This window comes from Melitaea cinxia, chromosome 19 (assembly GCF_905220565.1).
Source record: "Melitaea cinxia chromosome 19, ilMelCinx1.1, whole genome shotgun sequence".
Lineage (NCBI taxonomy): Eukaryota > Metazoa > Arthropoda > Insecta > Lepidoptera > Nymphalidae > Melitaea > Melitaea cinxia.
Window position 1 is genome coordinate 15,198,695 of NC_059412.1, and position 11,863 is coordinate 15,210,557.

An 11,863-nucleotide genomic window follows, 5' to 3' on the forward strand; every position below is an offset into this window, starting at 1 on the left:
TACTTCAGAACTTTTGACCGGGTGGACCGATTTCGACAAATTTTGTTTTAATCGAAAGATGGTGTGTGTCAATTGGTCCCATTTAAATTTATTTAAGATCTAACAACTACTTTTCGAGTTATATATAATAATGCGTTTTTACTTGACGCTTTTTTCGTCGACCTACGTTGTATTATACCGCATAACTTTCTACTAGATGTACCTACCGATTTTGACAATTCTTTTTTTGTTGGAAAGGAGATATCCCTAGTTTAGTACCATGATAAGGAAACCAGGATCTGATGATGGAATCCCAGAGAAATCGAGAGAAACTCTCGAAAATCCGCAATAACTTTTTAATGGGTATACCGATTTTGATAATTTTTGATTTAATCGAAAGCTGATGTTTATCATGTGGTCACATACAAATTTTATCGAGATCTGATAACTACTTTTTGAGTAGTCTTTGATAACGCGTAGTTACTTGACTATTTTTTCGTCGATCTACGTTGTATTACTCGTCGATGTAATTGAAGTCGGTTTTTTTTTCGTTTGCGAGCAAGCACAATTATTGCATGTAAAAACCTTCTCATAGGTGCAGATAACTAACCTAACCTATTTGAAGGGCAAGCCCAGCATCTTAAAAAAAAATTATGCAGTGTCATGGGACACCAGGTAGGAACGAAGTTCCTTCGGATAGTATAGAAGCAACACAATTTAAAAAAAATTGAAAATTATATATATTTTCTAGTTCTTGATTTTTTTTTAATTTTGTTGATTGGTTTTTAATTAAGTACATACAAGTATTTAAGAAATTTAGTATTTTAGAAAATAACAAATACCGCAAAATAAAATAAATCAAACAAAATAATAATAATAATAATAATAATTCAAACTATTTAGTGAAATAAATAACATGACGTCTTTATTTATTTTAGTCGTCATTATAAAATTACATAAATAATTTAAAAAAAATTTACTAGTAATATTTTAGTTTTACAAACGTCATATCGTCAGTCTTGTGACTGATATTACGTCATTTCCGTTATATATTGTTCTTACGGTTTTAGTATCACATTTTTTTCAGTTCGGTCGCCCAGCCAAATGTCAAGCCTGCCGTAAGGAACTTCGTTCCAATATAAAAATAAAAAGAATATCAACTCACCTTCCGTTCTCTTCCATCAATGGCCGCTCCACGACTGACACTGTATCGACACGAGATAACAGCGACTTTGCGAACCCCTCAAAACTTATTGTAACATATCGTAAATGACGATTATCTGAATCATTTTACAATTACGAGATTATTGCGGTATTGATACGTTAATAACAGTCAAATGAGCAAAAACTCAAAAAGATTATTCGTTAAGGAGAATTTGTTGTAATATTTTATAAGTTAGAATCGACTGGTGAGAACTCATGTGTACACCATCACTTCAGCCTATCGCAGTCCACTGCTGGACATAGGCCTTCAGGAGTTTGCGCCCAAAAAGGGCGTGAACTCATGTCAGTTGCCCATAGTCACAACGCTGGGCAGGTGGGTTCGTGACCGCAGGGCTGACTTTGTCGCACCTAAGACGCTGCTGCCCGTCTTCGGACTGTGTACTTCAAAGTCAGCACTTGGAAGGCTATCTTGCCATCGGTCGGCTTTTTATGTTCCAAGGTGGTAATGGAACTGTGTTATCCCTTAGTCGCCTCTTAAGACACCTACGGAAGAGAGGGGGTGGCTATATTCTTTACTGCCGTAACCACACGACATTATTACAAGTTAAATTATGTATGATTTTAAAGTATTTTTGCTGTTTAATTTTACGTTCTTGTAAATTGTAATTTAGGACTTATTATATATTAAATAAAACAATACTTTGTTTTAAAGTGATTTAATTTACAATTACATGTATTAAATAAATATTATACGAAGTTCATTATTAAGATAAGAAACATGGCAAAAATTTTAGAAAATCTAAAACTTACTGTTGCAGCTTACCTAGCAGCGTCATCTAGTAGCATGTTTAGGAACTAAGGATCGATCATACAACAATAATATAATAAATAATAAGTTTTGATTTGATTTTTCAGCAAGAATATTGAGCACTGACCTTTAATTTTACTTTGACATTTTATGAATATAGATATTTATTGAGTACTTTCACATTTAATTTATTTTTACTTTTGTACTAAAAAAAAAACTATTTTCTGTTTGCGACATCTGCACAGTGCGCAAACGATTCCCCACTGTCGCCGAGCGCTCAATATACCTGCCGATACGTCATTCAGGTTCAAGTCAGTGTTTATTACCGGTATGTCATACATTTTTTTAATTACTCCTAACTTAAAAGGTAACACGACGCGTGTCTTAAACTTAAATATAGTTATTGTATATAAAAGTAAAAAAGTAGTTTATAAACTAAGTTAAAAATACTAGACTTTCTGGAATTTAAAAATTCTTAAGATTACTCTAGTACCTCAAACTAAAGTTTGTTGTGGAGATGACCTGGAGCCTGAGTGATGAAACGGATAGCAGTTTGGCCGGATACCGGATACCGAATATTCGGCAAACCATGTGGCCGAATAGCCGAATATCCGGCGGAACTCAGCTGTTTGGTGTATCGCACACACACACACACACATACACACACACTTGCCTTTCTTCCCGTGGGGGTCGTAAAAGGCGACCGAGGGATAAACCCGGCTCAAAATCATTAGGGTCCTGGAGAAGGAAAACTTCATTTGAAACCCGGAATGGGGTCTCCGTCAAGCTTTCGTGGCATAGCTCTAAAATGCGAAAGACTCCTGCAGCTGAACTGGCTCCACACGTATCGACTCGTCGTTCCTGTGGGCCTAGCCAGTGATGTCGAGAGGGTGGCGCAGAGCTTAGGCAACTTTGCGTTTTCCTGACGAGTGTCGTAGGCGACACAATGTCTGTCTGACACTGTCTAAATCGTCTGCAATAGACGGACTAAGGCCAATGATGATGATACTGAATTACTATCCGATATCCGGCCGGATAGTGAAAACAAGGCCGGATAGGCCGGATACCGGATAGTTACCGGATATCCGTTTCATCTCTTCTGATAACCCTATAATACAAACTTGTGCTAGAAGTATAGTGAGGCAAATTCTTTGACAGCCATATTTAATTATTATTTAAGGGCATAATTTTTCTTGCTTGTTTTTAGTATCAATACTATATACATATATCAATACTGAATACAACACATACTGAATACAACTCAGAAGTAGCCAAAATAAGAATAAAAATGGCATTTACTGTCGAAAACCCTAAAATTAATAAACAATTATTTTTAAAAAATGTGTACAAAACTATTTGTGAGTGTAGTTCGTTCCAGCACAGTCTAGAATATCACAAGTACGGTACTTGTCAAGTACCTACAATATATCAGCTGTTATTATAACTATTGACAATTTTTCAGAAGTTCTATGAGATCAACGGCTTCAGCCCAACAGCCCGCACGTTATTACGTTCATGCAGCTCTTCTTGGGAGCATCGCCATCCTTCGCAGCTACCACACGCTTTATCTTTTTACCGCTGGCGTCATATTTTTTCTCCTCCTGAAAGTTTATTATTTTTTTAATGGTTATGGAAATTTATATTTAATAATATAATAGTTATTACAAAGATTGCATTAAAATAAAAGTGGGTTTAGAAGAAGTCTTTATGACTGACTGTTTTCCTGAGGGCCACGCCAGCTGTGGCTAAAGTTTATTCAACACATGAGCTACGAACAGATTTTAAAGGCAGGAGGTAATGTACTGCATTAGGACCTGCTTCTCCTCAATTTATATGCAACTGCTTTTAGACACGTTGGCGAATAGAAAAATCTCATAAATAGAGTTAAATTCGATGGTAAAAATGAATAATTTATCAAAAACTTTTATCTGCTGAATAGCGTATCAATCGAAAAGTGTTACCCACAACCGCTAAAATAGTTTAATCTTATTATTTCCATGTTTCATTGTTATTTTAGCTCATTACTGATGGCAGTAATCATTTATTAGTATATCTCCCACCTGCTTTGCACTTATTTTAATAAAAATATGTCTCTTTTGACAATTCCGGAAAAACAAAATCAAATCAATACATAATTGCGTTAGGCCGTTAACAGCACGAGTATAAGCTCTAATAATAAAATTTTATGCCGCATAGTACTACGTCGCCATAGCTACGTCGTGTAAGCCGGGGTCAATAGGAGCAATTATGAAGTTACAGTAACTAGAGTAGCTTCACACGTGCGACGTAGTCTTTATTAAAAATATCCAGCTCAAAATCTGGAGCAGCCCGACTGGGAAAGTACCTCGACCTTACAGAAGATCATAGCTGAATAGCACTGCTTTCAAGCAGTGCTGTGTTCCTGTGGTGAGCGTTGGTTAGGTGACCAGAGCTCCTGAGGGGATTGAGGGTAAGGTCGGCAACGCATTTGCTATGGTTCTGGTGTTGCAGGCGTCTATAAGCTAATTGTATAAAAAGGTAAGTTGTTAAAACTATTAAGTGTTAATAACTAACCTCGCATGAATGAACAAATCATAAAAAAAAATGGAACTGGTAACGATCAAACAGTTAATTAGGCAGGATTTGTCGTAACGTCTTTCAAAAGACCTTCTGAAATTTAGACCGATGAGATAGCGTAGTGTATAGATATTCTTGACGGTCTGATTTTTATGGAATAGAAAACCGCTACCATTATTAGAGTGCGCATTGCCTCTTTACTCCTGTGTCGGGAGTCTGGGAGCACACAAATGCATCACACAACGACCTAACCACAAAAACATCTGTGTGTCCCGTGTGCGGGGATCGAACCCGCTACCGTCAGCTCAACAACCATAAGCCAGCACCTACTGTGACCTGTGTGACCGCTAAAGCGTCATCAACGTTTCAGTTAATGTGTGCCGTCTTAAACACAAATTGAACGTGTGCTTAGAATGACGTGCGTTGACGCTTTTCGTCTGAAAGGTCGGATATCACTAGCGCGCACTTAATACAATTGTACCAACTACATCATTACCAGCGACCGCTTTCCGTAACCAACAGGAAGTACTACTTCGACAGTTTTAATAGCGTTATTGGGTATTGACGAATTGCGGTATTAACGATCTTAATGGTAATGGTTTAATGGAAAAATGGTATTAAAACTACGAAATAAACTTGTTTCTGTACTTTATATGTTTGTTATGTTGTAGTTTTCTATTGACATGCGTGAAACTAATCTTACGCGTATACGAGGTCACGAAATTCTCTGCCTTAAATTAAGCCGTACAGTCCACGGTCCTCATTAGAGTCAGAATATTGTTTCGGGGGACCAGAAATACACAACGACACACAATATACAAACATAAACGCCCAGACACCGAGGAACAGCTGTATGACCTTGAAGAGAATAAGAGAGAGAATAGAGGAATAGAGAGAGAAAGACAGAGAGACGGGGATCAACCGTCGTCATTGATACGTGATAGCGATAGCTTTCAATGGATCGATATGATTTGAATAAGATTATAAGTCACGTATCAGCTGAAACACGTACGTGATGAGATTACGCGCATAAATATCATCTTTCGAAGGTCATTTCTCACAGCTTATATGGCAATGCACTTGACATACTAATTCTTTTATCGAGAAACTAACTGTATCGTCATAGATAGAAATTAAATAATATTTCAGAGATAAAATAAAAAACTGTGTGTGTGTGGACGCACGTAAACAGTTACACTTCATCGGCTAGCTAACTTCACGTTGCTAACTTCTTCTTCGTTGACGAGCTAACTACAGGGTGTCGGTCTTTTGTGACGGTGTGCGCGTGCGTCGTTAAAATTTACTCGTGTCATTTTTCCCTTAGCCGCCAAAAGAAGTATAACTTCAAAAAAATTAGCATATTTCAGAAAAATAGAAACTAAAAAAATAAATAAAAGAGTTTATGATTATAGATGACAATTTGGTTTTTTTCTAAATATCTATTATAGGTATACCAGTCATCGACCGGTTACAATGAAATTACAATGGCGTCTTCCTCTGGATTGAGATACAATTACGAGTTTTCAGATCTGTTTGTGATATTACACAGCAGTAGCTGCAAATTATATTAATTTGATATCTGAAATCTGAATTATGTTATCAGTAAGACAGCGTAGGACCTCCAAAAGATGAGCTGTTATTTAAATCGCTTTAATATTGCCTTCTATTAGTTAAAACTGTTCCACGGTTTGTTGTGCGGTTATTTAAATTTAAACCCCATGGAATATTTCAAAAACCTTACAGATTCCATAGCCACCGATAGCTCGGTATGAGAATTTGGTCTGCATTTGTCCACGTTTTTATTGGGTTTATTGTGATTTTTGCTATAAGGAAGAACATGTAGTCAGTTAACGACCATTCTTACTATCAACTGTTCGTTCCTATATCAATCTATTTAACTATTCGATATTTTAAATCTTATTAAAAAGTAAAGTTACAAAAGAATAAATTAAACAGATTCCCAATTCAGTAAGACTGCTCACAGTCAAACGGTGTTATTATACTCACATCAACAATTTCGCCAATTTTGTATTTCTGCAGGATGATGAGTGCGTCGGACGAGTGGTCCGATTCGTGGAAGGCCTTCGTCATGTCCTTGCCAGCCTCCTCTAGTATCACGTCACCGGCGGGATGCTGCAAGAATTAAGTATGTCGATTACGATTAAGCCTGTAACATCCCACTGCTGGGCATAGGACTCTTTCTCCGCGTAGGAGAAGGTTTGGAGCTTATATGACGCTACTACACTGCGGGCTACGGGATATATTCCTTACATGAGTCATGATAGCTATCAGGTGTATATGAAAACAACAGGGACCGATTGCTTAACGTGGTTTCCGAGGCACAGTAGGGAGAGCCACCAGGATAGAACCAGACCGGAAATAAATATTCGTATAAACGCAATTATCCTAGACTATGACTATGACTATGACGTCCGATAAATATCGGACGACAAAAGATTCAATGTAGACATATTTATGTAAATGCTCCTCAACATTCCGGGCGATTACGAACAATATTTATACAATCAAAATCATCAAAATCAAAAACAGCTTTATTCAAATAGGCTCCAAGAGCACTTTCGAATCGTCATTTTACAAATTAAAACTTTAAAAATAAATTATTATATTTGTCGAAGTCGAATACCTACCCTTAGTCATCTCTTGATTATCAAAACAGCAACTTTTATTTTCAAGTAGCTGAACCAGAGAACGTTTTATGAATACGTACCTACCTCATATATCAATTTTCTTTAAATTTAATGTCGTACAATTCTTGTACATTAATGAATAAAAAAAGTATTATCACCCTGTACGTAGCGGCTCGGACTGCACGGAAGTCGTAAGTATTTCGTCGCTTCCTTTTTTTATGCACTATTTGTACATTGTATGTTTTTAATTGGGGTGGGGCAGAACGGGAAATATACTGCTCAAAATCTGGAGCAGCCCGACTAGGGTAGTATCTCGTCTTTCATTACGATAATTAATGCCCGACCACATACGTCTATAGGCACTCAACAAAAATTGAGAGAGTTTGACTTGGAAGTCTTAATACATCCATCATATAGCCCCGATCTTGAACGCTCAGATTTTCATCTGTTTCGTTCTCTTCTGAATTCTTTAGCGACCTTACAGAAGATCACAGCTAAATAATACTGCTTTCAAGCAGTTTTGTGTTCCTGTGGTGAGTAAGGTGACCAGAGCTGGGGGGTTGGTGATAGAGTCGGCAACGCGCTTGCGATGGCTCTAGTGTTGCAAGCATCTATAAGCTACGGCTATATAAGCTAATCGCTTAGCATCAGGTGAGCCGTACGCTTGTTAGGCGACCTAGTTGTATAAACAAAAAACTGTAAGTAAATCGTTACACGAATCGATATCGATAAACGGCTTATGCCTAACTAATGCCTATTTAATGTTAATAAAAGTAAATAATTGATAAAAATTGAATGAATAATGATTATTGTGGAAAAAATTCAATTCCTAATCATCTTTACTATCATTTTTTATCGTCTGCAACGTAATAAGTTTCTAGTGGTGCCACGCGGTTTTACACACGTTAATATACATATATATATTATTTTATTTTATTAATAATATTTTTTTGCAAATGGGATATGGAACCCAAAAAAATCAAGGCGAACCAGTAATTCTCGAGATTTGACAGACAAACAAACTTTTCAGCTTTATAATATTAGTATACATTATATTTTGTATATTTCGCATACTATATGAACAATCCTCGTGGTTTCACGCATGTTTCCTTCACTCATAAAATTATAAGATGCTTTAATGATAGTTTATTTTAAGGCGTTTTTACCCGGCTGCAAAGGAATGGTTATGTTTTTCGGGGGTATAAATTGAAGGAAAAGTCAAATCATTCTCTCTTTGTGCTTATCTCCGACTGCATGTTATGTACGATGTTGCATACAATTTCGAAGGACTACCGTATTGATATTTTTAAGTGTACAGTACATAATGTTTGATATTGTTTCGATTTATTTCGCTCGCTTTGTGTGATTATTAAATTTTTATCTTGTTCCTGCATTCTAAGTTGATTTTCTATTTGTTGTTCTTGACGTAGGCGGGTTTTTAGGTTTCTTTTTTGAATTATTATTTTATTTTATCTGATGTGACGCCAATAAGTGACTAAATGCGATTTCACGGACGTAATATTATGATAATGATGTCGATTAACGCGAACGTGCGACAGATTAAGATATAAATTATAATTCTTAACATTTCAGATATAATTATTAGATATAAGATGTATATAAGATTAATAAATGAACGAATAAGTGGTATAATTACAGTACGAAATAATTGTATTTGCGAAAAATCGATAAATTATACAATGTAAGTAGACGAAAAACTAGTCAAGTAAATATACGTTATCAAAGATTGCTTAAAAAGTAGTGATCAGATCTCGATTTAAATGGGAGTACATGATAAGTATCAGCTTTTTATTAAATACATATCATCAAAATCGCTATACCCAGTAAAAAGGTATGCGGTATAATATAACGTAGGTCGACGAAAAAACAGTCAAGTAAATATGCATTATTAGATGTAACTCTAAAAGTCTTAGTTAGATATCAATTAAATTTAAATGACACACACACACACACACACACACACACGCACACACACACACCTTTCGATTAAAAAAATACATAAATCAAAATCGGTCGATCCAGTCAAAAGTTCTACCTAACATATATAGGTACATAAAAAAAATACAGTCAAATTGAGAACCTCCTCCTTTTTTAATAATGAATGAATCAGTGAACTATTGAAATAACGAATGATCCCGTCGCCTAGTGTAACGTTTACAATCAAGCCGCTGAATGCTAACAGTACGATATTTTTTATCGAGTCGAATACCTCTCCTGTTTTACAATTGTAATATAAATATAAGAAGACAGTCACGAGGGCTTTAGTTTGCGCAGCTCTCGAAGGGCCGTGTTCAATACATAAGAACTCCGATCTCTTTTAAAAGCAACTTGAACATCGACATTTTGAATTTGAGTTTCATGAAAAGTTTTCTTCGAATTTATGATTCTCTGTACAAATAAATAAAACTTGAATGTCTGTTTGTAATATTAAAATAATCGCTTTTTACCAATTTCATGTGGATGTATACACGGTACATATACCAAAATAACATTTTTTACAATATTTGTCTGTCTGTCTGTGTGTCTGTCTCTCTGTTCCGGCTAAACTCAGAAACGGCTTATCCGATTTAAATGTGATTTTCACTAATATATCGTGGTATAATAAGTCATGTCAATCGGTTCATAGATACAAAAGTTATGCAAATTTAAAGAATCACGTTGAACATGTAATACCTAAACGACGATGTTTATAATCCAAAATAAACCAAAAGATATATCCAAAAAATGCTCTCCAAAGTCACTATTCCACGCGGACGAAGTCGCGGGCACAGCTAGTACAAATGAAAATAAACGTGGTTTGTCCAATTACGTCAACAACGACTTACGATGTAATCAATCAACGCTATCAGTGATAGTAACTCGTCATGCTTCAATCACGTATTGTTAGTGTATTATAAGTATGTATTTTATTGTATACATTCCAAGACGGGTGTAATTCGACTCAAGTTTTATTTATTCAAGGTATACAATAAGTTGTCACGATACTTTTAAAACGAAAAAAAATCTCTGCGCTGAAATTATCTGATGTGTGGTTACGGAACTATAGAATATAGCCACCCGCTCTCTTCCCTTGGGTGTCGTAAGAGGGGACTAAGGGACAACACAGTTCCACTACCACCTCGGAACTTAAAAAGCCGACCGATGGCGGGATAACCATCCAAATGCTGGCTTTGATATATACAGGCCGAAGATGGGCAGCAGCGTCTTCGGTGCGACAAAGCCAGCCCTGCGGTCACCAACTCGCCTGCCCAGCATGGTGACTATGGGCAAAACACATGAGTTCACGCCATTTTTGGGGCTAACTTGTAGAGGTCTATGTCCAGCAGTGGACTGTATTAGGCTGAGGTGATGATGATGATGATGACTGAAATTATCAATTATTTTAATGGATTTTTTTTCATCGATGCTGCTATTAAAGCTATTTCTGTCTAAGAAAACGTCTGATCAAGAACAGCATGAGCTTCGAAAAAAGCCATGTTAAATACGATACAAGAAAAAGGCACTTTATTTAAAAAAGAAATAAGCGTGTCACCTGGTGGTAAGCGGTGATAATATTAATTTTGTAAATAATCAGGAGCAACAAAAGCCATTGAAGTCAACAAAAACTTGCATACAATGCTTATAGATTGAGAAATTTAGATTATATCATCACCGAATTTTATAGGATCACCTAAGTAACACATATAATACAAGTATAAACGACTAATGCAAATTGAACCAGCTCATTTAGACAAATTTACAACAATATACATAAATTTCACAGATACTTAAAAACAAAAAAAAAAATTAAATAGAACATTCTGATAGATCACAAAAACGAAGAAGAAAATAATACAACCAAACTCAAATAAATAATCTTCAAGTGTTTGAACAATGATGACTGGTTCTGGCAGAGGTGATAATGATTTAATCAAACTGCTTGGAGGGGTTTCAGTTTTGTTTTTCCTTTGAATGTAAAACTTTTCTTTTTGAAATTTCCGATATTTTGGCAACGTTGCAGGCTTACAGGTGCCATGGTCACAAGCGGCTCTCACACACGAAGTATCGAGTGTATTAAGCTATCAATTGCGAAAAGTCCCAAATGAATAAAAGCGTTAAAAGTTACAGTGAAAGTATGAAAGTTATTTCAGTGTAGCACTAAATAATGTCCGTAACAAGGATTTTCCATCAGTTCGAATAGAATTGGATCAATCTTCGAAAATAAGTTGTGTGGAAAATTTTGTTTTCTATAACCACTGCTTACCTGAGGGATATATGAAGTGACATCGTACACGACGTCTTTGTATATCATCCAGACGGGACTTCCATCTTTACCATTTCGACTGGCCACATCAGCAATTGTGTATTTCTGAACCTCTGCCATCTAGAACAGTTGTAAATAAGATAAAGTGAAAACACTCCAATACAAAATTTACTCTTCATAGGATTTTGAAGAACTTCAGAATCGTTATATTAAAAGTATTTAGTTGTCCAATTGAATTGCTGCTACCACGACTATTTGCTTTTTTTTTTTTTTTTTTTGAAGTACTTGTACTAGAAAACAGTACGTATGCTGGACTATTTTAGAGATTATTATTAGATTTTAAAGATTTTAGAACATGTGAAATATTATATTATACATAAGAGTTAAGGAATTCGATTCTCACTTCTAAAAAATTACGTCACTATAAAGTTAGACGAAGAAATC

At 35.7% G+C, this 11,863-nt stretch overlaps 1 protein-coding gene across 1 annotated transcript; it reads right to left on the reverse strand.

Annotated features, from left to right (window-relative positions):
- Positions 1-3,435: 3,435 nt before the first annotated feature.
- On the reverse strand, positions 3,436-11,539 carry LOC123662835 (cytochrome b5-like). The gene is made up of 3 exons (XM_045597628.1): positions 11,420-11,539; positions 6,515-6,640; positions 3,436-3,552 (listed from the first exon to the last, which is right to left on the reverse strand). The coding sequence occupies exons 1-3, from the start codon at positions 11,537-11,539 to the stop codon at positions 3,436-3,438; spliced, it is 363 nt and encodes a 120-aa protein (XP_045453584.1).
- Between the last annotated feature and the right edge of the window lie 324 nt (positions 11,540-11,863).